Consider the following 27,978-nt stretch of genomic DNA (forward strand, 5'->3'; position numbering starts at 1 on the left):
ATTTCAGTCTGAGGGACATATGTTTTGGCAGAAAGGCAAGTAATGATTAGGACAGGGCAGTCCTATAAAATAATCTCAGTCGCTTGCTAAACTGGGCTCACTTGAACAACGTGCACACTCCTAGAGCCAGGCAAACTAACATTTGGAACAACTTAGCTAGGGATGTGCTTGGTCGCCATCACCTGAAGTCTTTGAATCAAGACTTGACGCCTTTCTCAGTGATACGCTCTAACTCCAAGAGACATTATGGGCTAGATGCAGAACTCACCTGGTGAAATTCTGTGGCCTGTGTTATTCAGGAGGTCAGAGCAGGTGATCAGAATGGTCTCTCCTTGCCTTAAAATCTATGACTCCATAATTATCTGATCACAATTTTTTCTCAGTTCATGAAATAATTACCAATTTTTCTACAACCTTAGAAAGATATGGGCTGTAGCAGCTTGTAGTACTTTTCCCCTTTGTCAAAATAGTCTCTGCATCTCTGTTGATTTGGATTTTTATATCATAGGATTTCTTCTCTCCAAAGTCTGTTTTGAATACATGTGTGCTGCAGCCATGCACCACACTACAATCCTCCTGCTGCAATATAAATAAGCATAAAGGGGTTCATCTGAATCTGTTTGCTTCTGAATCTGACGGTATGTCCACCTTTACGGCAGCATGTGGAGTGCCGACACTGCGTGCCCAGCTAGCATGGGGATGAATAGCCATGTGGGTGGAGAGGCCCTGCTTAGGCACGAAGAGTGCAGGTATGGCAGAACTTTAATGTCCATACCCTACACAGTTCTCCACACACTCAAGCTGTGACACCACTGAGTGTCCCACTGCCTCCCTGCTGCCGGAGCCTTTCCCCATTGCAGAGAAAGGCTCCAGCAGTGGGGAAAGGCTCTGGTAGTAAGGAGCCTTTACCTGCTGCCTCCCCACTGCCAGAGCCCGTCACTGCCATTTGCAGCTACACGCCTGCTTTTCAATGTGGTGTGTAGCTATACAGACCTTACACGCCGAGCGCAGACAAAGCTTCAGGAAGACATTACTTAAGTCAGACTTTCTTGGTGTGACATTTCTAGTTTTCCCCAAGCCAGAAGCTGCATAAGCGTGGCCTGACAGTCCTGAAGTATTTCAGTGGAGGCGGGGGGAGTGCTGCATAGGCCTGGGAGCAGGGAGTTTTAGCCATGAAACTGTCTAGTTTTGAGGCCTCAGACAAGTATCACACAACATGTTACATAAGAACAGTCAGATTGGATGAGATCGTTGGCCTGACTAGCCCAGTGTCCTTCTTCCAACCATGGCCAGTGCCACATGCTTCAGAGGCAAAGAACAGAACAGGGCAATAATTGAGTGAGCCATCCTCTGTCATCCAGTCCCAGCTTCTGGCAGTCAGAGACTTAGGACACGCAGGTCATGGAGTTGCATCTCTGACCGTCTGGGCTGATAGCCACCAATGGACCTATCCTCCAGGAACTGATCTAATTCTTTTTTAAACCCAGTTAGACTTTTGGCCTTCACAGCATTCCCTGCCAACAAGTTCCCTAGGTTGATTGTGTATTGTGTGAAGAAGTACTTCCTCCTGGTTGTTTTAAACCTGCTGCCTACTAATTTCATTGGGTGTCCCCTGGTTCTTTTATTATGTGAAGGAGTAAATAACACTTCCCTGTTCTCTTCCTCCACACCAGTCATGATTTTATAGACCTCTATCCTATCCCCCTGTGGTCATTTTTCCCTTCTCTCTGCCTTTTCCATTTCAAATATAGAGTGTTTGCTTTTTTGACGACTGCTGTACATTGAGTGGATGTTTTTAGAGCACTATGCACAATGACTCCAAGACCTTTCTTGAGTCGTAACATCTAATTTAGACCCAATTTCTATGTATAATTGGGATTATGTTTTCCAATGTGAATTGCTTTGCATTTATCAACATTGAATTTCATCCAGTTTTGTGAGATCGCTTTGTAACTCTTCACAGTCTTGTTTGGACATAACTGTCTTGAGTAATTTTGTATCATCTGCTAATGTTGCCACCTAACTCGCTGTTTACTCCTTTTTCCAGATCATTTATGAATATGTTGATCAGCCCTGGTACCAGTACAGATACCTGGGGAGAAGTGCTATTTATCTTTCTCCATTGTGGAAACTGATCATTTATTCCTACCTTTGTTTCCTGTCTTTTAACCAGTTATTGACCCAGGAGAGGACCTTCCCTCCTATCCCATGACAACTTACTTTTCTTAAGAGCCTTTTGTGAGGAACCTTGTCCTGAAAATTGAAATACACTATGTCCTCTGGATCACCCTTCTCCACATGTTTGTTGACCTCTTCAAAGAGTTCTGCTAGACTGGTGAGACATGATTTCCCTTTACAAAAGCCAGGTTGACTCTTCCCCAACAAATCTTGTTGATCTATGTGTCTGATAATTCTGTTCTTTACTATAGTTTCAACCAATCCGCCTGACGCAGGCTTGTGCTTCTCGAGGTACCACGCTAAGAATAGCTATGTAGATGTTGAGGCTCGGGCTCTGAAACAGGCAGGTTGGAGCCAGAAACTCAAGCTACAGAATCTACACAGCTTATTTTAGCGAGGAACCCCGAGTCTGTCAATCCGAGCTCTGAGACTTGCTGCCATGGGCTAAAACTTCCTGTGTAGATGTACCCTTGGTCATTGCTGAGATCAAAATAGCACTACTCATGCATGTTCTGCAATGTACTACGTACATCCGGGCTGAATACCCAGAGTGTGCTGCTGAACGTACCAGGTACGTCTTGCTACATGCAGCTTAACATGCCAGGTATTTCTAGGCTGAAAGTATGTGCCGTGCAGCCAGATATACTAGGTACATCATGGCAGAATGCACACTAAACAATGTGCATCTCCTAGTAGCAAGGTACACCAGGTAGGATACTTGTAACCAAGTGACTCGTGACTTGTAATGATATTCTAAAAACTCTAAATGATTTTGCACAGAAAAATATAAGGGTTTGTATGATTAGTGCTATTTCAACATGACTGATGAACTCCACAGGAGGTCAATCCACTTCTTCCAGAGCTGATGCTGGCCCCTAGCATGTATTTAATTTACAGGGTCTGTTCATTCCATGTTTTTTGTTTTATTGACAGGAAAGACATTGATGTCAGACTTGCAAAGAGATGCCACAACAAGACAACGTGTCAGGTTCCAATGGCACAGGCGCTGATCCATCCGTGTTCTTCCTGACGGGCATCCCAGGGCTGGAAGCTCTGCACCTCTGGATCTCCATCCCCTTCTGCTCAGTGTTCATCGTGATCCTTCTAGGAAACAGCACCCTCTTGTATGTTATCAAGACAGAGCCCTCCCTACACAAGCCCATGTTCTATTTCCTCGCCATGCTGGCCATCATCAACCTTGTTTTATCAGCAACCACCATGCCAAAAATACTGAGCATCTTCTGGTTTAATTCCAGGGAGATCAGCTTTAACGGCTGCCTGGTGCAGATGTTTTTCATTCACTCGATGTCCATCCTGGAATCTGCTGTGCTGCTGGCCATGGCCTTCGACAGGTACGTGGCCATTTGCAACCCCCTGAGATACGCCTCCATCCTGACCAATTCAGTCATAGCAAAGATCGGGCTGGCAGCTTTGGTCCGGGCTGTTGTGCTAATGCTCCCTCTGCCCTTCCTCCTCAGAGGACTGCCCTACTGCCGGTCCCATGTCATCTCCCATAGCTGCTGTGAGCACATGGCCGTGTTGGAACTGGCTTGTGCCAACACCAGGTTCAATAACATCTATGGGATCGTTGTAGCTCTCTTCATCGTGGGGCTCGATCTGATGTTCATCTCCCTATCGTATGTCAAGATCCTGAGGACTGTCTTAAGCCTGGCATCCAAGGAAGAGCAGCTCAAGGCTTTTGGCACCTGTGTTGCCCACCTTTTTGCCATCTTAGTTGTCTACACACCAGGGGTTCTCTCCTCAACAATTTATAGGTTCGGCCAGCAAGTCGCCCCGCACGTACACATCCTGCTGGCCAATTTCTACATCCTCTTTCCTCCCATGATGAACCCCATCGTGTACGGTGTGAAAACCAAACAGATTCGCGACAGAGTTCATCTCCTGTTCCAAAGGAAAAGCTTCTAGGCTGCACCTTATGTGGAGTCTAGTGCTGGGAAAGCCATCAGCAAGTGCCCCACCCCTCTAAATGCACCGGGATTGTTAGTGCTGATGTATCTTTCTGCAGCATCTTGCATCCTGAACAATTTTAAAGCTCTTCACAAACCATGGAGTGAAAGGTCTGTGCATGCTGGTGTGGGAACGCTGTGCAGCATACAGTCCCCATGTTCTCCCTGAGCTGTGGTGGAAGTTACATTTGGCTGTGTCCTGCTTCATTTGTCCATCACTGGCAAGAGAGCTAGGCCTGCTCACCCCTTCAGTGTAGGGAGGTGAAGTGTCTTACCTAATCTCACTCAGCAGCCCAATGACTGAACTAAGAATAGATCCTAGGTCTCTGACATCCCAGTCCAGTTCTCTATCTATTAAGCCCTACTGCCTCCATGACAATGAGATTATTTCAATATTAATAAGATGATTTCCGGGGTTGTAAAGCGTGTGAATGGCATTTCTCTCATAGCCAGTTCCCTATCCTATTATCTTTCAATCTAACCCAAGAATCTTGAACGGAACTTCAATACAATTCAGCACCTCATTTTTGGCTGAAATGAGGCCCAGCCCAATTCTTTCAAAATCAGTGACCTGAAGAAGAACTCTGTATAGCTCAAAAACTTGTGTCTTTCACCAATAGAAATTGGTCCAATAAAAGATATTAACTCCCACACCTTGCCTCTCTAGGTCAATTGGAGTCCATCCATTTGCTTTAATGTCGGTAATGGGTATGAATTAGGATCACGTTTTAACCCCTTTCACCCAGAAGGATCAAAAAGGTCTGTAAGAACTTTGGGGCTAGTCCTCAGATGTGATGAACTCCCACAATTCTCATTGGCTACAATGAGAGTTCATTGGTCCCCATCTGTCAGGATCAGACCCCATATTAGTGTAGGCTACCCTAGAAAGCCTTTGCTGGTATACCTACACCAGCAGAGCCTTCTAAAGGAAATGTAGTGTATATCAGCATAATGAGATCTTTTGTTGGTATAGGCAAACCTCCTCTTCAAATGATATAAGCTATATCGTCAAAGGACTCTTTTGAGGATATAGTTGTTGGGAAGGGATGTACTCCACTGATGAAGCCTGGAAGCTGTTGGAACCGTTGTGTCCCCTACTATTGAGTTAGGTTGGTCTCTTACAGTGCTCTGCTGATGACCTACAGCCAGCCCTTCCAGGTCCTGTTATCACCCAACACAACAGCAGGTGGCACCACACACCCAACTGAATTACCTGACTGCTTTATCTAAGCCACTCATGAACCATCATTGGAGGCACCAGTCAACTTCCCAGGTCCCCAGCCTTGCACCCCTACTGGATCAAAAACCCAGAATTAAACCATTTTACTCTGCAGAGGAATCTGTATGGTGCATGCTCATTAATTAGCCCACTCCCCCCTCAATGGGGGAAGATCTGCACCAGCCTTTGCTAACAGAGCTAAGATTCCCAAACACTTCACTCAAAAACACACTGATTAAGATAAAACATAAATCAGTTTATTAACTACAGAAAGATAACAAACACATCAAAGCGGCTTACCTTGGAAATCAAACAAAATCACAATCTAAGACTAATACAAATTAGATAGGATTTGAATCATCAATATCTCACCCTGACTGATGATACAAGCAGGCTTACAGATTCTTGAGGCACAGGCTGCATTTACTTTTTCCTTCTACAGAGTTACTGTGCTAGTAAATTCGTCCCTAGATGGGTGTTGATGACAGCGCTTAACACTGTCTGGCTACTCCATTGTTGTACCTGAAAGGCTGGTTTTGGGTGTTTCCAGCCTCACATCACATTTTTGTAAAAAAAGAACAGGAGTATTTGTGGAACCTTGGAGACTAACAAATGTGTCAGTCTCTAACATGCCACAAGTACTCCTGTTCTTTTGGCGGATATGGACTAACATGGCTGCTACTCTGAAACCTATCACATTTTAGTAACTCACATAACAAGATTTCATAGCTTCACATACAATGATCACACGGGTTTTCCTGGCATGGCTTATGTCTGTCAGGGGTGTGTATTTTTCACACTCCTGACTGGAATAGCCGTGCCAACAAATCTCTGTAGTGTAGATCTGGCCTATCCCATTGGGGTCTGGAGAATCAGTTCATTTCAAGTCTGTGTGCATGTTAGGGGCATGGGAACGGGGAAGCAGAGAGTGTCTAATCTTCATATTTCAACTATTTGTATTTGTGTTTTGAAGGGGGGTCCTTAATTTCTCATGAAGCCTAAAATAATATAAGATCTGAGCTGCATTCTATTTCCAGAAATAAAGAGTAAAATGTGGTGTCATCAAATAATTTGTACTTTATATTAGAGGGAAAAACCAACAAGAAAAAAATCCAAAGTCTCCAAGAGGAAGCGGAAGAGAGAAGACTCAGAAAATATTTAAACAAGCCACCTAACTGAACCCTTCTAGTATCTCTGTGCTTCAGAGCGTTTGAAATCTAAGTTCGCTTGCTTCCAGGCTCTCTGCCCAGGATTCATATAAATGCTACTGTCTAGTCTCTCCGCTCCAGGGCTATACCCCACGTGAGCACTTTTACTTGCTTGCCTTATGGAATGAAGATTTAATCTAGTTCAATAAACTCTTTCAGAAACCTTTGGCTTTAATCAGCGACTGAATGCCAATCTAATGCCTGTGGCTAATATGACACCTCTCTCACTATAAAACATCTATGATCTCCCCGTCTGTTTACACAGATCCCGGAATGTAGTTTTACGGCTTCTACTTTGCTTCTAAACATGTATAAGAGGTTTTTTTATATTATGTGGGGAAGGCAGCTATAAATGTGAATTCAGGTGATTTCTGCCTTACATAGAATATTTGAAAGAAGTTTTTCATTCAGTGGTCCCCAAACTTTTGAGGGTCGCGCCCCCCCTTACCTCTGTCCACGTCTCAGAGCTGGGCTGGGAGCAGGGCTGTGGCTCGGGGGTGGGGGGACAACACGGACGTATGTATGGAGGCTGCAGCTGGAGGTGGGTTTGGCCAGGTGCAGCTCCACACCCTGCCTCGCCACCAGGCCAAGAAGGGAGCCACGGACAGCAGCCAAGGCTGGGGGCTGGAACAGGGCCAGGAGTGGAGCTGCCAGCAGGCCTTGGTGGGAGCCGGCAGCTGGGACCTCAGCTAATGACACCCTGCTGACTTTACTCCCCACACAGCACATTTGCTTTGGAGCCTAGGGAGTCACAGCAAGTGGTGAATGTAGATTAACCCAGGTCTTTCCTCCTGGGTGGCTGTTCATATCGACAGCTACATGAAAAGGTGCAGGCCAAACCCTCAGCAGAGTGTATGCAAGTGTAGGCCATATTCTACTTGCCCACAACAAGTGTGCAAATCCCCTCAACCGACGTGTGCACCAGGGGATTTACATACCTAAACTGGGCAGGTGCAAAAGTGTGCACACAGTGTGCAGGACTTCACCCTGTGTGTTAGGGCTCTGCTTGGACGTGACTATGAAAACAACTGAACACTGGTTTGGGAAAGAGATGGATAATGACATCTTACATGTACACAGCGTCTTTTATCCAGAACAACCCCCCCAAACCTCATTCTGGACAGACCCACCCACCCATTGCAGACATGCAGCCAGCTCTGGGGTGGAACATAAGCAGCAACACTACACAATTGCAGCTGCTACCACTTCCTCTTTGGGTAGGAAGAAGGGCCCCCCTGCACAGGCATAGTTTGACTTCAATATTTGGGGGGGCGGCTCCAGCCAGGACAATGGGGCCACGTTTGGGGGACAAATTCCACGCCTACCCCAGGCTTGCAGTGCTGGGCCCACTGTGGGGTCGCTGCTGACCCGTGGGCCCAGGCACCTGCCCTGGTGTTTGCTCAGATCTTCCATAGTGACCCAGGGTGGGGAGGGGACTTAACCATGGCCACATGGTGGCTAATGCGCATGTGTCCACAGCCGGGGGGAAGTGGGGGGGGCTTGGAAGCCATGGCTGGAAAGCACCCAGCCTCCAGGAGCTCAGGGTGGGGCCGGGGCTGCCCCACTCCTGTGTGTGGGTTTCCTGCTGACTCAGAACCAGCCCCTGCTCGGTCACATGGTGCTGCAGGGCCCCTTCCCTGTGAGGCGGCTGGTCGGAGCCGAGCCAGTCAAGTGAGCTCGGAGGCCAGGTGAACTGCAAGCTGCACCCCGGGGGGAGAGGCAGGAGCTACAGCTGGGCGCGGCAGGGCGAGGGCGGCTTCTTTCCGGGAGGGGAGAGGGAGGGTAAGGATGGGGTCTGCCCGGGGGGAGGGGATGACTCGAGTTGTCTGGGGGTGGCTGAACCTTTAAATTGTGCCCCCCACTATCAGTGGATGCAGGTTGATAGTGCCCCCTCCCGCCTCGCCCATGGGGCCGGCAGCCCGTCGTCCCCTCAGATTGATCAAATGGGAAATCAGGCCAGAGGCTGTGAGCACCAGCCTGGCCTCCCTGGGCTGCCTCACGTCCATCAGGGGAGGGCACCGCAGGGCATGCGCGGCCCCTCGCCTCAGCTGGGACCAGGGCCAGCCAGAGGGCGACAGGACCAGGCAGGTGCCACAGCCAGACCCCGCCAACACCCTGCGCCTCGGCAGCCCACTGTGTGCCTGGAGCTCATCACCGGGGGTTGGCAACTTTCTAATGCCTGAGAACTGAACGTCTCTGCCACACCCCTGCCCTTGAGGCCCCGCCCTTGCCACGCCTCCTCCCCAGAAGCCCCGCCCCACCTCTTCCTCTGAGGACCCGCCCCCTGCTCCACCTGTACCCTCCCCGTCGCTCAGTCCCCATCCCCTGGGACTCACCTGCCGCCTGCAGAGCCGGGCTGGGAGGAGCTGACGTGGAGCCTGTCCAATCGGGGCACAGCGGGACATGGCGGGGTCATTCCCCAGACCGAGGGGCAGGGTGGGGAAATCGGGGCACACTGGGGGCTGGTACCTACTTTAGAGCCCGGTCCAGGAGCAGTAACCGATGCCGTTCTCCAGGCTCCAGCAGCAGGTGCTCCTCTTCCCGCTCCCTGTAGGTGTTACCCTTCTGCCAGGCGGAGCCAGCAGCAACCAGGGCCCGGTTCAGTATCTAGGGGTTCCTTTCCATCAGTACAACAGAGAACCAGCTCGAGCCCCCACTCAGTAACCTAGGAAAATTACACACCACCCCTGGGCGCCTCTGAGAGGCAAAACTTCCCCTCTCGCAAGCACAGAGTCTGAGTGTAGAAAATAAACTTTTAATTAAAGGCGGGTGGTAACTGGGCACTAATTCGGGAAAACACCACAAACAGGGTTCACAAACATAACCCCATCCCTTAGTAAGTTGGGCAGTGTCCTTTTCCCCTCAGGTTCTTAAGTCCAGCAGCCCAGAAGTCCCTTTAGCATGCCGTTCCCTTCTGTGCACCCCACTCACAGTTGCTGTCCTTGGTCAGTGCAGACCCAGAGTTCAACGGTGCATTTGCAGAGTTCACCTGCAACCCTGGGTGGAGGTAAGGAAGCACCTTACTCGCTCTGCTGCTCAGGCACTCATCCACCGCCCCTCTCCACCAGCCGAACCATTGTCCACTCGCTGTGCCTCTCCACTAGCCACCCTGCTGGCTGCTCACCAGCCACGCATTCATGCACTGACTGTCAGTTATCATCTGGAGCTCTGTCGTGGAGAAGGAGGGATCATTTCTCTTTATGCTACCCCAGAGGGTGCACAAAAATCAGAAGTTTTCCAGGGAAAATGGGCCATAGGATCTCTGCAGTGATATCTATGGGTGGTTTTTCCTGAGTATTTTATTAACACACACACACACACACACAGAAAGACAACACTTTGTTTCATTTATTTATTGTCAGTATCAGAAAGTGAACACTGAATACTTTGTGCCTAATGTTAGAGGGCTTTCCCTTCACCCCCTCCCCTGGTTCTTGTCACGCAGACAGAAAGCAGAAGACCAGAAGTGCAGACCAGGTGATGTTTATTGGGGTTAGTTCCAAGCAAACACGTCCGCAGCTCTACACACCGGCAGAGTCTGTTCCCCAGTGTTCTATTCTTCCCCACTCCTCGCCTCCATTCCCTATTCCCCACTCCCCCCTGCTCCTCCTTAGCAGGCCCAAATATACCTGCAGTGCACACCCCTAGTCACACCGCTTACAACTTATGGTCATGTTCCGTTTTCGAGGGTTGTGAATCTGGGGTCTTCATCCCAACTCTTTTGTACCCCATGGGAGGGGTAAGGAGTGAGGATGGGTTTCTTTGGCTTTTAGTGTTTCTTATGCCTCTCCCCTCCTCCCCTCACCCAACTTCTCTTTCCCCTCCTAACTGCTTGTTTGACCTTGCTTGAGAAAAGGAGTTGAGATGGTCTTTAAGCGTGCGCTCATATATGACATTCCCACCGTGCCCAGTAACACTTTAGCTGTATCCCTTATCTTTTCCCTTTGTACTAAACGCCTCATCTGGTTGTGGGAAATGCAACACACGGTGTCTTTGTTCATTGCTCTTCACACATATAAGTATAAGATATGTGTATGAAAAAGTCAACCCCAAAATGCTATCTCAGGCTGGCAAACAAGCCTATAGACTAACGCCCGAGATCACTCTGGTAAGGATTTGGGGAGCTTTGAAGTGCCCTTTGAGGAAGATGCACCGTTCCTCGCCCCCCTCTCTCGACCTGGTGCATTGTGCTGCTGTGTCGCAGTCAGGGCCGGCTCTAGGGTTTTTGTTGCCCCAAGCAAAAAAAATGTGGCTGTCCCCAACCCCAGTCCTGGGCTCTATCTCCCCCCACACCCACACCCCCTGCCGCCCCAGCTCTGGGCTCTCCCCCCCACCCCACCCCACCCCACCCGCACCCCCTGCCACCCTAGTCCTGGTCTCCCTCCTCGCCTCCAGCCAGTCCAGTGCTGGCAGGGTCGGGGTAAGCAGCGGGGCTCCCAGGCCATGCCTCAGCCCAGGGTCCCTCCAGCCAGGGCTCCTGCCTCCAGGACCGGCCGGGACCCTGGAGAGCAGAGCCGGGGACTGCCCCAGCAGAGAGCTGAGGAGCCAGGGCAGGGTAGCCCCAGAGGGAGCAGAGCCCCGGAGGGCCGGACAGCAGGCCCCATACGGCAGCACCCCGCCCTCTATAGCCCCGCTGCTGCTTCTGGCCACCCTGCCACAATCCCTGGGCGGCTCGGGCCGCTTCGCTCAGCCCCGGCTGTGGCACTGGGAGGGCGGCCACCCTGTCGCACCTGCAGGCGGATCCGTGTGCCCCGCAGGGTGGCCCCCAGCTCGAGTGTCCCGCCTCTCAGAGCCTGCCCGGCCCAGCCACAAGGTGCAGGCGCTGCTCTCCCACGGCGTGAACTGCAGCAGCCCCAGGGCGCCCCCCGCACACGACGCACTGCTCCTGCCAGGGCTGGCTCTAGGCTTTTGCCTCTGGAAGAAAAAAAAAAGGTAGCCGGAATGCCGCCCATGAAAATGTGCCGCCTCAAGCACGTGCTTGGTTTGCTGGTGCCTAGAGCTGGCCCTGGTGGCAGTGTTGAACAACTGGGGACAGACTCTCAAATGTTCAGACACCACAACTAAGGCCAGATTTCCCCTAGAAAAGTTGGCACCAGCAGTGTCCATGGTGGCACATTGGGACAGACAAGCCCAGCACTCCACACTCCCCTTTGTTACCAGCACTGCACACATGGGGCAGAGAGAGGACAAGGCATGGCCAAGATCACCTTCCGGCAGAAGCACTAAGCGCATGTAGGGAATGGTGTATTGCTCCCTGTGAGTTGGAGATGGAGTTCCCATCCCAGCACTATGCACTTCCACTATGGGGAAAGGGCCTCAGCCAGGGGTGGGGAGCCAGGGCGGAGCTCTGTCGTGGAGGCCGAGGGACCATTTCTCTTTATGCTACTCCACAGGGTGCACAAAAATCAGAAGTTTTCCAGGGAAAATGGGCCATAGGATCTCTGCAGTGATATCTATGGGTGGTGATTCAAACTATCTATAATTGTTGGTGAATTGTATCGTTTGGCCACACTTTGGTTCATTATTTTGTTATGAAATATACTCAAGAACCCAAATAACCAGTGCCAGTCAGGTTGATTAGTATGGTGCAGGAACAAGGTTCGATACGATACCAGTCTCCAAAGAATCTGTGGGGCTATGTTAGATTCACCTTACACTGGCAGTGGGCTCCCTCAGGTACAAATTTCAGCTGCTATTATTTATATGATTTTACAAGTGACACATTTTGACGTCTGCTCTCTGCTTCTGCCAAATGCTTAGTTGAGCAAATGCAAGGTATTATGGGATACTAAGCATAAGTGAATGAACAGGATTATGGTATAGGCCAGTTTCAGCGATATCACTGTTAAGAACATAAGAACAGCCATAGTGGGTCAGACCAAAGGTCCTTCTAGCCCAGTATCCTGTCTTCTGACACTGGCCAATGCCAGGTGCCCCAGAGGGAATGAACAGAACAGGGAATCATCAAGTGATCCATCCCCTGTTGCCCATTCCCAGCTTCTAGCAAACAGAGGCTGGGGACACCATCCCTGCCCATCCTGGCTCATAGGGTATGAATTGATCTCGTTCTTTTTTTAACTTATCTACTTCTTTTGTTACAATATTTGTGGCTAATGTTCTTGGTACTTAATGTATACAACTAGTATATAGATACGGTGCAGATAATACATATTATGAATGTGATATATATCTATATGCTACCCAGCATATATTAGGCAACAGGAACAAAGGTGATAGCAAAGCAGAGCAAGACTTTTTCCTGAGTATTTTATACACACACACACACACACACACACACACCACTCTGTTTCATTTATATATTGTCAGTATCAGAAAGTTAACTTGGAACACTTTGTGCCAGAGATCATGCTGGTAAGGATTTGGCAAGTTTCGAAGTGCGTTGTGCTTCTGTGTGGTGGGGTTAAAACACTGGGGGCAGACTCTCAAATGTTCAGACACCACAGCTAAGGTCAGGTTTCCCCTAGAAAAGGTTGGCACCAGCAGCTTCCATGGTGGCACATTTGGCACAGAAGAGCCCAGCACTCAGCACTTATTCTGGTGCCTAAATGGCCCCAGGTGTGTTGCTACATCTCAGCGGTGACTGAACTTCAGGGGCAGATACAGCATTTGTTACTGCAGCATACATGTCCATGGCCGTGCCTGGAAGTATCAATAATAAAGGCCAGATGTTCCAGCAAAGCAAGAGAAGGTGCAAGGAGGCTTCACACTCCTCACACTCCTACACACTCCACACATGTGGCCAAGTGAGGACAAGGACAGGGCCAAGATCACCTTCTGGACAGCAGTGCTAAGCGCATGTAGGGGACGTGTATGGCTCCCTGTGAGTCGGAGGTGGAGTTCCCATCCCAGCATACACAAAGCCCCCACAAACATGCTGTCTAATTAACTCAGAAAACCTCTCCTGCATCCTCTGCTTCCTGATCACTCAGCAGCCCCCTCCTGCTCAGCCTAGAAGCTTTTCCTCGGAACAGAAGCAGCACCGGTCACGAATCTGTTTGGTTTTCATACCGTACACAATGGGGTTCATCATGGGAGGAAAGAGGAGGTAGAAATTGGACAGCAGGATGTGTACGTGCGGGGCAACATGGCTCCCGAACCTGTGTACTGTTCCGGTGAGGACCAGAGGAATGTAGAATAGTAAGATGGAGCCAAGGTGGGAGCCACAGGTGCTGAAAGCCTTGAGCTGCTCTTTCTTGGATGCCAGGCTTAAGACAGCCCTTAGGATCTTGACATACGATAGGGAGATGAACATCAGATCCAGCCCCACATTGAAGACAGTTATGATGAGCCCATAGAAGTTATTGAACCTGGTGTCAACACAGGCCAGCTTCACCACGGCCATGTGCTCACAGTAGCAATGGGAGATGACGTGGGACCCGCAGTAGGGCAACCTGCTGAGGAGGAAGGGCAGAGGGATCACTGGCAGAATAGCCCGGGCCAAAGCCGCCAGCCCAATCTTTGCTATCACTGAATTGGTCAGGGTGGTGACGTACTTCAGGGGGTTGCAGATGGCCACGTACCTGTCGAAGGCCATGGCCACAAGCAGAGTAGACTCCAGGGTGTTGAACGAGTGCAGGAAAAACATCTGCACCAGGCAGGCATTAAAGCTGATCTCCCTGGAATTAACCCAGAAGATGCTCAGTGTTTTCGGCACAGTGGTTATGGATAAAACCAGATCGATGACGGCCAGCATGGCGAGGAAATAGAACATGGGCTTTTGTAGGGAGGGCTCTGTCTTGATAGCATACAGGAGGGTGCAGTTTCCTAGAAGGGCCACAGTGAACATTAAGCAGAAGGGGATGGAGATCCAGAGGTGCAGAGCTTCCAGCCCCGGGATGCCTGTCAGGAAGAACACTGATGGATCAATGCCTGTGCCATTGGGAGCTGACAGGTTACCCTGCAGGAGCATCCTCTGCAAGTTTCACATCAATGTCTGTCCTGTCAATAAAACATAGGAGATGGTGAAGAGACACTATACACATGTGTCTGGCTCACGGGGTGCAACTCCATTGGGAACGGATGACAAGGTCTGGCGCTGATAGAAACATTGATTGGGTAGTAAATATCGAGGACCTCAAATTAATGAAAGCCTGGATCCAGGGGTGTAAGTACAAAGTGATAAGATATCAGCTACTGCAGGGCTCTTGAATCTGGCAGGCAAAGGCATAACAAGTTCTAGTGGCTGGAAGTCGAAGCCTTCAGAGTGCAAACTGTGAATAAGATGCAACTGTGCTACTGGAACTAAGATGGAATTAACCAGTTCAAGAGAACCATCAGAGGCTTAGTAAGTTCTCCATGGCTCAGGGTCTTTCAATAGAAATTGGATGTTCTCAGAGAGATGTTCTAGCTCAACCACAAGTTACTGGGCTGCATGCAGGAATCATCGGGTGGGTTCTTTGGCCTGTGATATGCAGGAAGTCAGGCTAGATGGCCATGATGGACCGTTCTTGCCTTAAAAATCTACCACTCTATTATTTCAACAGACATTGCATCCATTTCTGTCACATCTGGAGTTGGCTCTACACATCAGATCTCTGACACCAATCCTTATCTTCAGAAGACTTTCCAATTTTCACTACCTTTTGTGTTATCGTGAGTGTTTCTTTCAGTGCCATCACCAGAGCACCTGAGTGCTTGGGGGAGAAACGATGAACTTCGTACTCCATTTACATTTGCAGCTTTCAGATTTCAAATTATTTATTTTGCTATTTTGGAGCACTGGGCACTTGTGCAAGATCAACCCGGATTGGCTCCAACCCACAAAACATATCAAGCAAATCAGCTGAAACCAGCCGAAATTAGCAAAATCCTTCCCTCCCTCAAACAGCGACTCACCCCCTGACTCCTACACTTGCCCAGGTGAGAAGTTAGGACAGTAGATATGGGCTTTGCAGCATGGTTAGGGTATTTCTGACCAAGGTTGAGTAGGGACTGAATTCCAAGGGAAGTCCCCTGACCCCAGCCTACTCTCTCTTATGCTGGGGAGTAGGGAGGGGAGGGGGGCAAACTCAATCCCTCTCCTTTTCCTGATCTCTATCACTGCTGACAACACCTCCAGCCTCGCACTCACTCAGGGCTACAACCTGGCAGACATCTTTGACCCCTCCGACCTGCATGTGCAGGGTGTGTCCAAGTGCTGTCACGTCGCTCTCCATCATGTTCCTAAGATCCTACCCTTCTATCTACACAACAAAAACTCTCCTCCATCTCCAGCTCCTCATCATCTCCAGCCTTGGTTCCGGCAACCTCCTCCACTCTGGTCCACATGCCCCTTCTCACACCTCCAAACCATGAAATCCCTCCACAGGCTCCTTGTCCTCATCCTCAGGGTCCTTCACAGCTCCGTCTCCTTACTGATCCACTCAGTTCTCTTCCTGTGTTGTCCCCTCTCCCCTCCACTCTGCCAGGGATGGAGCAACCACCTGTCTGTGTCTCCCACGTTGCCTCCCTAATATAGAATAGCCTCCCTGAACCGGCCCCCTCCCCATTCCTGCTTCACACCCATCCTCAAGACCCATTCAGCCAAGGAGCAATGGACCATTGGGTAGAGCTGATATGCATGTATTTAACATAACAGATGCATATAATGGCAGGAAAAAATGGTCCGTATTTTGGTTTGTATTCCTTTATCTCCCCCTCCGTATGTTACAGAGGGCTTAATGTTGATGAAGAAAAGTATCTGTGTGTGCATGTGTGAGTGTGTGTGAGATAGTGTGTGTGTCTGTACAGTGCCTTGCACATTCTGAGTGTTATCTGAAGGTCAATAATTCTCAATATCTAGAGAACGTACAAAATCCCCCCAAACTTCCCAATCATTTGGTGGAGGAATTTTAACACGTGGCTCCTGGCTCCATCCCATCATTAGCTCTTAGAGCTTTCCACCTTTGTTTGCACCCAGATTGATCTGCCAGCAGGAATGTGGGCACGGAGGCCCCTATACACCTGATTTGTGGGGGCAGCTATTTCCAGGTGCAAATGATGCCTTCAGAACGGAAGGCCAGGTTTTAAAAAAAGGTGAGCCTCAGTTGTAAGCCGCCTAGTCTCTTTCACATAAACTGCATTCCACAACCCCTTTCAGAATCCAGGCACCTTAACAGAAAGGAACTAGGGCCAACGCTGGAATTAAGAGAGGTCATCTGCCTGTGAAACGTCTAAAGAGCCACTCAGCACCACATTCTCAATTTTGGGTGTTGAAAGTATTTGCCTTCATCCACGCTTGGGCACATAGCTTGATTTTTAGGAGGTGCTGAACACCCATCAACTCCCATTGAAAACCAGATCACTCGTTTAGGTGAAAACCAGATCATTCATTCTAAATATATACCATAGCTGCCTAGCGATAGGCACCCAAGCTGGATCAGGTGGGGAACAATACAAAACCGCAGATGAAACAGGAAATTAAAATATACAGCAGCAGAATTTGGATCAGGTTTTGAACTTGCCCAGAATGTGGGTGTGTTTGGATCTGAGGTTCTGCTTCACACCCGTCTATGGCTACAGAACAGTACAATTCCTTTGCCCACACAAATCGGATTTCATGGGTGAACTCACCAGAATCCTGCAGTGCTCCCTTCCTTTCCTAGGGCCTCGCTCTCCCTCACGGGCTCCCTCACACTCACCCGGAGCTGCCTGCCTTTGGTGGATTTATAGCCAGGGTGAGAGAACTCGCCTCCTCCCAGCAGGGGGGTCTTGCAGTTCAGCTGGGAATCTCTGATTCCACTTTGTCCTCTGCATCAGACAGAGTTAACGCTTTCTCTTCAGTCCTGGGAGAAAAGAAACTGTTCCTGCGTCATGGGAATGAGAGATAGAAAAGCCATTTTCGGTCCCTCCTAGACCAAGATCCCTCAGACATTGCAGAACTGATCATTACGGTGCATTCCCCAGTGCTCTGCCCAGTCTCGTTTTAAACAACCCAAGCAATGAACTCTCTGCTACTTCCCTTAGGAGGCTGTATCCACCCTGGGGAGTCCATTAGTGTCCGGAGTACCTTCACTGGCTACGCGAGACGGTCACCCTGGCTGGACAAATCGACTGCAGCTGCTTTCTGGCTGAATATTGAACAGTCCGCAGTCACTACGAATACAAGCTAGCTACTGAATGCCACTCATGGGGAGAGGCCTTAGGAGTGCGAAAAGGCAATACAGCCTCAGAGATATTTACTCCGCAGTCGGCCTCCTTATGTTATTATTTTTAGTTTGCATTGGGATAGTGCTGAGAGGCCTCAGCCTGGAAACCGAGCCCCATCATGCCAGGTGCTGTACACACGTGTAATGAAAAGGTGCCCTACAGAGTTTCCCATCTGTGCTGATGTTTCAGTTCCCGGGTGCGGTAAACTTCCCAAGAAGGAATCTCACCTCATTTCAGCCCCACACTCCCCTGAGGCATTCAGTAACCCTGTGAACAGTGGGGAGACATTCGGTGCAACAAGTGGATCCTCCTGACTATAAATAAGTCTACACTGAAATAAAAACCCCAAACCATGGCAGCATCTCAGAGCCCAGGTCAATTGACTCCGGCTCGCAGGGTTCAGGCTGTGGGGCTCAAAAGAGCAGTGAAGATTTTCCCGCTCAGGGTGAAGTCTGGGCTCTGGGCCTTCTCCCTTCACCGGCTGTGACAGAGCGATTCCAGTAGACTCCATAGGAATCCTTGAACTGGTCTTTCTCCTCCTCTCTCTTGATATCTTCTGGTCTGTGTGGACTAGGGGTAGGCAACCTATGGCACGGGTGCCGAAGGCAGCATGCGAGCTGATTTTCAGTGGCACTCACACTGCCTGGGTCCTGGCCACTGGTCCGGGGGGCTCTGCATTTTATTTAATTTTAAATGAAGCTTCTTAAACATTTTAAAAACCTTATTTACTTTACATACAACAATAGTTTAGTTCTATATTATACACTTATAGAAAGAGACCTTCTAAGAACGTTAAAATGTATTACTGGCACGCGAAACTTTAAATTAGAGTGAATAAATGAAGACTCAGCACATCACTGCTGAAAGGTTGCCGACCCCTGGTGTAGACTTTTACTGGTCTCTCTTGGTTTCCACTGGAGGATCTGCAGCTGAAGGAACCAGTAGATCTGTTACAATCTTAGTCTGGCACTTGGAACGAGGTGAAAATTTGCAACAGGAATTTCCACTAGAGATTCCTGCACTCCTGGACTGTGTATATGTAGCCAGCACTGAAATGCAGCCACGTATTGGTTTGACTGTGACAGTCATTGGGCACCAGCTACACAGCATGCCTGGTTAGCACAGCAAGTGTAGGAGATTGTCACATCCACTATCACATCGCCCACCGGGGGAAATTGAGGCTGCTAGAATGTAAGGATCCAAGTTGGAATTCACTCAAGGTACCAGGCTTCTCCCAGCCCCAGTCTTGCTGAACATGAGCTGTTCTACATACTGCACAGCTATGATAACAGCGTAGGGCAGAGCTATTCTTCCCATTTTACAGCTTGGGAACGGAGAGACTGAGGGACTTGCCCAAGGTCACCTGTGGCCGAGTGAAGAATGGAACGAAGGCCTCCTAAATTACTGCCCTAACCACTGGGCCTTTCTCTCTCTATGGCTACTGTGCTTGTCCTCAGCTGGGAATGTCACCACAGTGCCAGCTGGGAATGTCACCAAGGTGCCAGCTGAGATAGTGGGGGGCGGGTGTTGCAGAGGGTAGAGTGGAAGGTGGCTAATGGAACCCTAGAGCTCTGCCTTGCATCCACCATCCACCATTCCACAGAGGGGACAGCAACGGAGTTGCAGAATTGTCTGCTTTTCCCTGGTCTAGGAAGTGGGCCCGAGTAGAAATGCCCTTTTCCTGCCACTAGAACATAGCGGTTTATATGCCTTGCCAGGCAGGAACCTAGAAGTCCCCAGACCAGATCCATCTAGTCCAGTATGTTGCCCTCATCGCTGGCCAGTACCTGATGCCGCAGAGGAAGGTTCACGATACCTTGCAGAGGACAGTGTTGGAATGACTTGCCCACAGAAGGTCTCTCCTTCTCCCCCTCAGTTAGTGGCACACATGCGAGAACCCAACAGAAGTTCCCATGTCTCTTTGTTTTTCTGTAGGACCTTTGAAGCCTTTGAGTCCTGCAGGCTGAGGCAGCCTCACAGCCAGACGGAAAGGGCAGTGCTTCACGGCATGCAGGTCCCTTCCCCGCTTCTGCATGGCACTTCATCTGAATATCGGACTCACATCTGACTCCTAATATGGAAAGGACCCAACACCTGCAGCCAAACCACCTCTGGCCATGATCTCCTCATATCGCACAGAACAAGCAGTTCTGAGCTTTTGGGAACCCCTCTCTCAATGGATCTCCTGATGTAGGGCATTGGAGGGTCCACCAATTTGTGGGACATTTTGGACCGAGTGTGGGACATTGTGTTCTGCTGATGTGTATATGCATTAATCAGTGTCCCGCCTCCAGTCATTTACCCTTTCTGTGCCTCCATTTCCCCACCTGTAAAATGATGATAATACTGACTTACATTACAAGCGTGTTGTCACTGAAGTTTATAAAGTGCTTTGAGATCCTTAGAGGAAAGGTGCTATTTATCCATCCACCCTAATTCTGCCCCCTTGTTGCCCTGGATTGGATGGATGTAGTAACCCCAGATGTTGATCAAGCTAATTGCAACCATATTGGGTGCATTCAGCCACCATGAATTAATGAAATAGAACACCACGTAGCTAAGTGATCATTTGAACAAGCAGGGCTTCTGAACGCAAGGTCAAAATTAGCTGCAGACTTGCAGTTTCTGCTATTCAGAATGGGAGGAAGGGCGAAAAGAATCAGCAAATTGAGACTGAAAGAAAATAAGTGGATAGAGACCCGGAGTTTGGGCACCTTTGACAGGGCCGGTGCAAGGATGTTTCGTGCCCTAGGCGAAACTTCCACCTGGCGCCCTCCCCCCCCCCGCACCCTCGTCCTGATGTGCCCCAGCAGCAGCTCCCCTACCCTGAGGCGTCTCCCCCAAGGCATCTCCCCCCCCTCCGCCCTGAGGCGCCCCCCAGAGGCAGCTCCCCACCCCCCACCCTCTGCCCTGAGGCACCCCCCACCCCACCTCACCCTTGCTACGCGCACGAGCACGAGCACGCCATTGCTGCTTCACTTCTCCCACCTCCCAGGCTTGCGGCACCTAAGCTGATTGGCACCGCAAGCCTGGGAGGTGGGAGAAGTGAAGCAGCTCACCCCTGCCCCACCTCCTCCCCGAGCACGCCATGGCTGCTTCACTTCTCCTGCCTTCCAGGCTTGCGGCACCAATCAGCTTAGGCGCCGCAAGCCTGGGAGGCAGGAGAAGTGAAGCGGCACGGTGTGCTCAGGGAGGAGGCGGGGCAGGGGTGAGCTGGGGCGGGGAGTTCCCCTGCGTGCTGCCCCCCCCCTTACTTGCTGCAGGCAGTCCTCCCCACGCTCCCCTGCCCCAGCTCCCTCCGCCTAAATGCCGGCGGCGACGAGGGTGGCCGAAGATCCGGCCACCGCGGTCAATGCCGGAGAAAATGGCGCTCCCCAAATCTTAGCGCCCTAATCGACCGCCTAAGTCGCCTAAATGGTTGCACCGGCCCTGACCTTTGATATAGAAGCTTATTATGACTAAGATTGTTAGGAATGTCTGTTGATAAGTAATTGATTGAAGTTAGGAGAGGTGATGACCCACCCCCTTTGAGTTGTGTGTTTGGTAAAAGTAAGTTAAAAAAGATTAGATAATAGCGTGTACTTTGGAGCTGTTCTCAGAAGCTATCCTGAGAGATTTTTTTCTTGAAATCCTGCTCCCTGGTGGGGAAGCAACCGGCCATCACTGACCTACTGTCAACTACTCGATGCCATCTCGAATTCTAGGTAATGATATGGGATGTTCTAAACCTATTGCTAGTGTCTGTGGGAACTTTAATAAATTGTCGTTGTAAATAAAAGCACGTTTACTTGTATCGATCTTTCATCAGCCGGAAGCACTGTGTTCCCACTGATTTATTCCTGGAGTGAAGCAGTTAATTCACCTCTGCTTTGGGTTCTGAAAACCCTGGTGTGACGGAGCGATTCTGGCAGAACTCAACTGAGAGTGCCAAATCAGGACCAATTGCTCAAACAGGGCAGTCACAGCCCTAGGCTGGGGTTTTTCCACCTCTAAGGCAAACCAAACCAGCCAGACCAAAAGGACTTCGGTCTCACCCCACTGGCTAACCACAAGTCACACGAGCAATTCCCTTAGACCCTCCAGTCTCCCAGTATCACCACCAGTGCACTCGTCCTGGGGATGAATGGTTATGAAAACCAACACCCCAATAAAAGAAAACGGTTCTCTCGATCCCAAAGGACCAAGCCCCAGACCCAGGTCAATATACACAGCAGATCTTACCCACAAATCATGCTGTTGCCAATCCTTTAGAATCTAAAATCTAAAGGTTTATTTACAAAGGGAAAAAGGTAGAGATGAGAGGTAGAATTGGTTAAATGGAATCAATTACATACAGTAATGGCAAAGTTCTTAGTTCAGGCTTGCAGCAGTGATGGAGTAAACTGCAGGTTCAAATCAAGTCTCTGGAACATCCCCCACTGGGATGGGTCATTCAGTCCTTTGTGCAGAGCTTCAGTTTGTAGCAAAGTCCCTCCAGAGGTAAGAAGCAGGACTGAAGACAAGATGGAGATGAAGCATCAGCCTTATATAGGCTTTTCCAGGTGTAAGAATCTCTTTGTTCTCACTGTGGAAAATCACAGCAAAATGGAGTCTGCAGTCACCTGGACAAGTCTCTGCATACCTTGCTGAGTCACAAGGCGTGTCTGCCTTCTCTCCATGGGTCAATTGTGTAGGTGATGGTCCTTAATGGGCCATCAAGCAGGCTAAGCAGAGCCAACACCAGCTTGCCTGGGAGGCTTCCCCCAGAAGCACAGCACAAACTTGAAATACAGACAGCATAGAGCCAACATTCATAACTTCAACTAAAAATGATACAGACATACAGACAGCATAATTATAACCAGCAACCCATAATCTGGTCTTAGACACCTTAGATGACCCCCTTTATCTAAGATTTGGTGCCACTGCAGGACCTTGGTTGCAATCCATGTTCTATATGGTCCCAATTTATATCAATAACGTCACACCTGGGTAACGCCCTGTTAACCAGAAAGGGCACTGATGACTTTATATTCGAACCTAAACAGAGCCCTGAACATGCAGGGACAAGTCTTCAAACATCATAGGCACTTTTGCACATGCAGCCCCTCAGTTGTGCAGATCCCCTCATGCAGACATGCCTTAGGGCGTAATGCACAATTAAACTAGGCACGTCCACATACACACACACACACACAAACACCCTAGCACATCCTGTCTTGAAGATCAATCCCATATCATTGAATAGAGATGTAGCTATTAAGCTCCTGTAAAATAGGAATGGGTTAATTTACTGTTACTATTTGTGGCTATTCCCTACGCCTGACAGCTGATTTTCCTCTGTAATGAAGAAAGGCTCTGAATTCCAGCTGGGGGAGTAAAGAGGATTTCTTTAAGAGGTATAAATACCCCAGGCGGGTTGTCCCGGCAGACTGGAGAATCATGCAGATTGTGTGTAACTGTGGCATTCACTGAAGGTGAAGAAGATACAGACGGAGCTAGGTGAGTTGGGGCAGTACGGATTTAATCAGGGGCCCTGTTAATGCATCATTTTTAAATGCACTGGAAAACTTTGGGCAAGTCCTGTTCTCAGTCATGCTGGTGTAAATATAAAATGGTCCCACACAAATCGGAGCCACTCCGGATTTACAGCAGTGTAACTGAGCAGAATTTGGCTCTTTATGAGCGAACTATTTAATAACTTGGGAAAAGGGCATTATGGGAATGGGAAGTGCTCAGAATTCAAGAAACGGCAACGATAACACAACCTGAATTCTGCCCCCTTTGTATGAATTTCTTAGTCTTTAATGATGTGATTGCAAATTATTCCTCAGTTAACACAACCTCAAACATTCTTTTCTACAACCTTAGACACACACACATGTGGTAACACCGTGTAATACTCTTTTCTCCCGTGTTTACTTGCACCACTTTTGGCATCACACCAGTCCAGTCTGCATCTCTTTGGTGACTTAGACTCTTTTGTAAAATTCACTTCTATGCGAGGTCTGTTTTTACACAAATTTCAGCAGCAGCAGCAGCCATGGTCTCCCTGATTTCTTTTCAACCAGCAGCACAGCCTTCCTGCTGTAATATCGATGCAGGGGAGCTTTCCCCAGGCAAATGACTGGTAATCAAATGCTGCAGCCTCATCTGCACAGGGCTCTACTGCAATTCGTTTATTACCAAGTGAGTTTCCATTTCCGGGGACTTTTTAAAATCCCCAAACAGTTTTAAAAACCTGTTTTAAAAACATTGCAATTATTTTGCACACAAAGTGAATGAGATGCAGGTAGCTACATGTGAGTCCAAAGAGTTGTCTGTGGGGAGCTACTGGAACCCACACTCAAATCTGTCTAAACTGTGCACAGAGAGAACAAGGTTGGGGAGGGACTATCTTTTATTGGGCCAACTTCTGTCGGCGAGAGAGAGGCCAGGTTCTGGGCCACACAGAGCTCTGTGTCTCTCTCTCACCAACAGAGGCTGGTACAGTAAAGATATTCCCTCACTCACCTGGCCTCTCTAATAGCCTGGGACCAATCCGGCTATGACAACAGAGCATAAACTGTGTATGTTTATCAACAGGCCTCGTTCCTAAGCTGTGTCCATGCGGCACTGACTGCTCACACGCTGCTACTGGCTCTTCTCTTTGGTTCCGGCTCTCAGTAGCTAATAATACAGACATATTTTCTTATTACGTTTCCATGTAAGCAACGGCTGGCAACTAGTTGCCACAGGGCTATTATGTGCTTGCCAGGGAAAGGGGAAATGGTCCATGCGATCCTGGATGGGAGTGGAGAAGCCCACCCAACAACGGCTCTGTCTCAGATGCCGTGTAAAGGTTGGGAACCTATAGCAAAGCGCGGGGCCTTGGGAAGACGTGCGTTCATGCCCCCAGGGCAGGCCAGAAAGGCCCTGGTCCTTTACAGCTGTGAGCTGTGGTTGCAGGGCATATGAGAAGGGCAAACATGTGACCGAGGGGACAGCAGAGATAAGACTCCCTGCCTTTCAGGCACAAGGGCCAGGTGGGAGAGAGGCAGAGTTAGGGAAGGAATTTTCTGCCCAGGCCAAGGGGACAGTCCGTGTGGGGAGTGAGCCCAAACAGGCCAAAGGGATGGGCTATTTCTGAACTTCCTGCTTCCCAAGGGCAGGAACTGCTTCTCCCGATTGTGAGGGTCTAATACAGTGGGTGCGGAGTCCCATGGGGGAGGGGGAGGTGCATTCATAAGGAGAGAGTGAAGCAGTGCACACAAGGAGAAACTGGCTCTAGGACAGCACTCTGGGTACAGCATCTTGTGTGCAACATGCATCTGAAGGTGCTTTATTATACACGGCAAGACGTGGTACAATGCCAGGAACCAGTGGGGGTATCAGCGCTGCCCAGGAATAATTTAATGCCAGGAACAGAGAGGCTGAGAAATGAAGTGGTTTTGCAGACACAGGATACAGGGATGAAGGACGTTCATGGCCGTCCCAGCCAGCTGGCTCTGGCATCTGCACACGCACTGTCACATTGCAGTCAGGGGGAGCTGTGCTTGCCTATACCAGCTGCAGACCCGGCTCAAAGAACTCTAAGCTCACCTAGTTTATTACCCTGCGGGCTCCATTCTTTCTACAATCAAGTCTCAGAGAGAAAAATATCTGGACATTTCCCCAGTAGTGACTTTGAAATAGGTTGCCTTAAACTGCAAACCGCACAAAGTGAACCTGGTAACTGTGCTTTGAAATGTTTCTTGGCCTGTGAGACTGAAATTCTCAGAGCGTTTTAGGGGTAGAGGATTTATCCTCGGGCCTAGAGCACAAAGTCTATGACGCTTAAGCACTGGAGGACTTTGCTTCCCCCATTGTTTAATGAGTTTAAGTCTGTACACTGGGAATTCGGAGACCTGTGTTCTATTTCCCATTCTGTAGCTGACCAAGTCCCTGCTCTGTGCCTCAGTTTCCCCACCTGTACAGTTAAGGAGAACAATACTTCCCCTCCTTTGTGAAAGATTTTGAGATCTCTGCCTAAAAAGCACTGTAGACGAGCAGTTATTAAAGTATTACGATCATTGCAACTTCATTAGGCAGACAGATAAATATTGACAGATTTTATAAGTGCCTGTATACAACTGCTAGAAGTCTAAATACTAGGTAGGTGAACTTGAGAGCCTGGTATTAAATGAGGCTATTGCTATAATAGGCATGGTAGAAATTCAGTGGAATAATAATAATCAATGGCACACGGTAATACTTGGGTACAAAATATATTGGAATGACAGAGCAGGTTGTGCTGGTGGCATGTGACAGAAAGCAGAGAGTCAAATATAGTAAAAATCTTAAATAAATCAAACTGTACCATAGAATCTCTATGGATGGAAATGCCATGTTTGAATAATAAGAGTATAGCAGTAGGAATATAAAACCGACCACCTCAGCAGGTTGGTGACAGGGATTGTGAAATGCTCCAGGAGAATAGAGAGGCTACACATACAGAAATCTCAATAATAACGGGGGATTTCTACTACCCCCCACCCCATTCACTGGGTACATGTCACTTCAGGACGGGTTGCAGAGATAAAATTTCTAGGTACTATTAAGGACTGCTCCTTGGAACCCACAAGGGGAGAGGCAATTCTTGATTTAATCCTAAATCGTGTATAGGATCAGGTCCAAGAGGTGAATACAGCTGAAATGCTCGGTAACAGCAACCATAATGTAATTAAATTTTACATCCTTGTGGGCGGGAAATAGCAAAGGAACCCACCACAGTAGCATTTAACTTCAAAAAAGGGAGCTACAGAATAATGGGGAAGCTAGTTAAACTTCCATTAAAAGGAAGAGTGACAGAGATGAAATGCCTGCAAGCTGCATGGAAGTAATTTAAAGACATCATAATAGATGCTCAAACTAAAAATACTAATAAATTCTAAAAAAAACAAAAACCTAATAAAAACATATGAGGAGAGATTAAAAAGACTAGGAGTGTTCAGCTCAGAAAAGAGATAACGAAGGGGGGGAATATGGCGGGATATGGTAGAGCTCTATTAACTCATGACTGGTGCGGAGAAAGTGACTCAGGAAGTGTTATTTACTCCTTCACATAACCCAAGAACTAGGAGTCACCCAATGAAATTAATAGGCAGCAGGTTTAAAACAAACAAAAGGCAGTATTTCTTCATACAATGCACAGTCAACCTGTGAAATAGGTTCACTGGGGATGTTGTGAAGGTCAAGAGTTTAAATGGGTTCAAAAAGAGAATTAGATTAGTCCATGGAGGATTGGTCCATCAGTGGCTATTAGCTAAGACGCTCAGGGATGCAACCCCATGCTCTGGGTCTCCCTGTAGCTCTGACTGCCAGAAGCTGGGACTGGACAACACTCAAGGGATGGATCACTCAAAATTGATCTGTTTTGTTCATTCCCTCTATAGCACCTGGCACTGGCCGCTGTTGGAAGACAGGATACTGGGCTAGATGGACCATTGGTCTGACCCAGTAAGGCCGTTCTTATATTGTTATTACAGTTGTCATCTACACACACTGACCTCCGTTAACTCCCAGGAGATGCAGGTTTCCATCGCATAATGCAGGACAAAAGGCCCCCACAAATAGGAAGTCCATCTAGAAGATGGCTGCTACAGCCCAGGGTGCGTGAAACCCTACCTCCTCCATGGGGCAGCCCCACAACTAACGCTGCTCCAAAAGTGATGGATGAGGCCTGGGGAAAGTGCTGATTCAGTGCTCCCACAAGGCTTAGCCATCACCCGCCCCTCCCCAGAAGGAGATGCTCTTTACACCCTTCTAAGGCATAGGGGTGACCCCATTTGTGACCCCATCTCAGGGTTCTACTGAACCTTCCATTTCTCTTGCATTTAAACTCTTCTGGGCTGTCGAATAAAGCCATTCAGACATTGGGCTAGTTGTTGTTTCAGGTCCCCAAAACTGGAACTGGGGGTACAGCTGTGGTCCAGCTCTGAGGGGAAGCAGCAGTGAGAAGAGCATAGAGAAAAGGTCCTTGTGCACAGCTTGAGCAAATCCTGGGAGAGCTGTAGAAAAGACGGCCATTTTGAACTGGTTCCTGCGGTGAATGAAGCCGGGGAGGCCCAGGAGCTGGTGGAGGCCGGGGTGATGGGGCTGCAATTCTCCATATGGGAGAAGGCAGACAGGGGCATTCTGCATGCACTGGGGTCCAGAGAGGAACAACCTGCAGTGACAAAGCGTTTTCATTGCCAACACTAACCTGCTGTGTGGTTTCAATTCCAGCCTCCAAAATGGTCCTGGAAACCAGCCGTGCACC

The 27,978-nt window shown here is 49.0% G+C and overlaps 1 protein-coding gene and 1 pseudogene across 1 annotated transcript; one reads left to right on the top strand and one right to left on the bottom strand.

Moving 5' to 3' along the window:
• The first annotated feature begins 3,141 nt into the window (after positions 1-3,141).
• Positions 3,142-4,104, top strand: LOC120389070 (olfactory receptor 52K1-like). Its single transcript, XM_039511255.1, has one exon. It carries the CDS (start codon positions 3,142-3,144, stop codon positions 4,102-4,104), a length of 963 nt encoding a protein of 320 aa, XP_039367189.1.
• A 9,376-nt stretch (positions 4,105-13,480) lies between these two features.
• On the bottom strand, positions 13,481-14,502 carry LOC120400947 (annotated as a pseudogene).
• Positions 14,503-27,978: the final 13,476 nt, after the last annotated feature.

This window comes from Mauremys reevesii, linkage group 1 (genome assembly GCF_016161935.1).
Source record: "Mauremys reevesii isolate NIE-2019 linkage group 1, ASM1616193v1, whole genome shotgun sequence".
NCBI classification, from domain to species: Eukaryota; Metazoa; Chordata; order Testudines; family Geoemydidae; genus Mauremys; species Mauremys reevesii.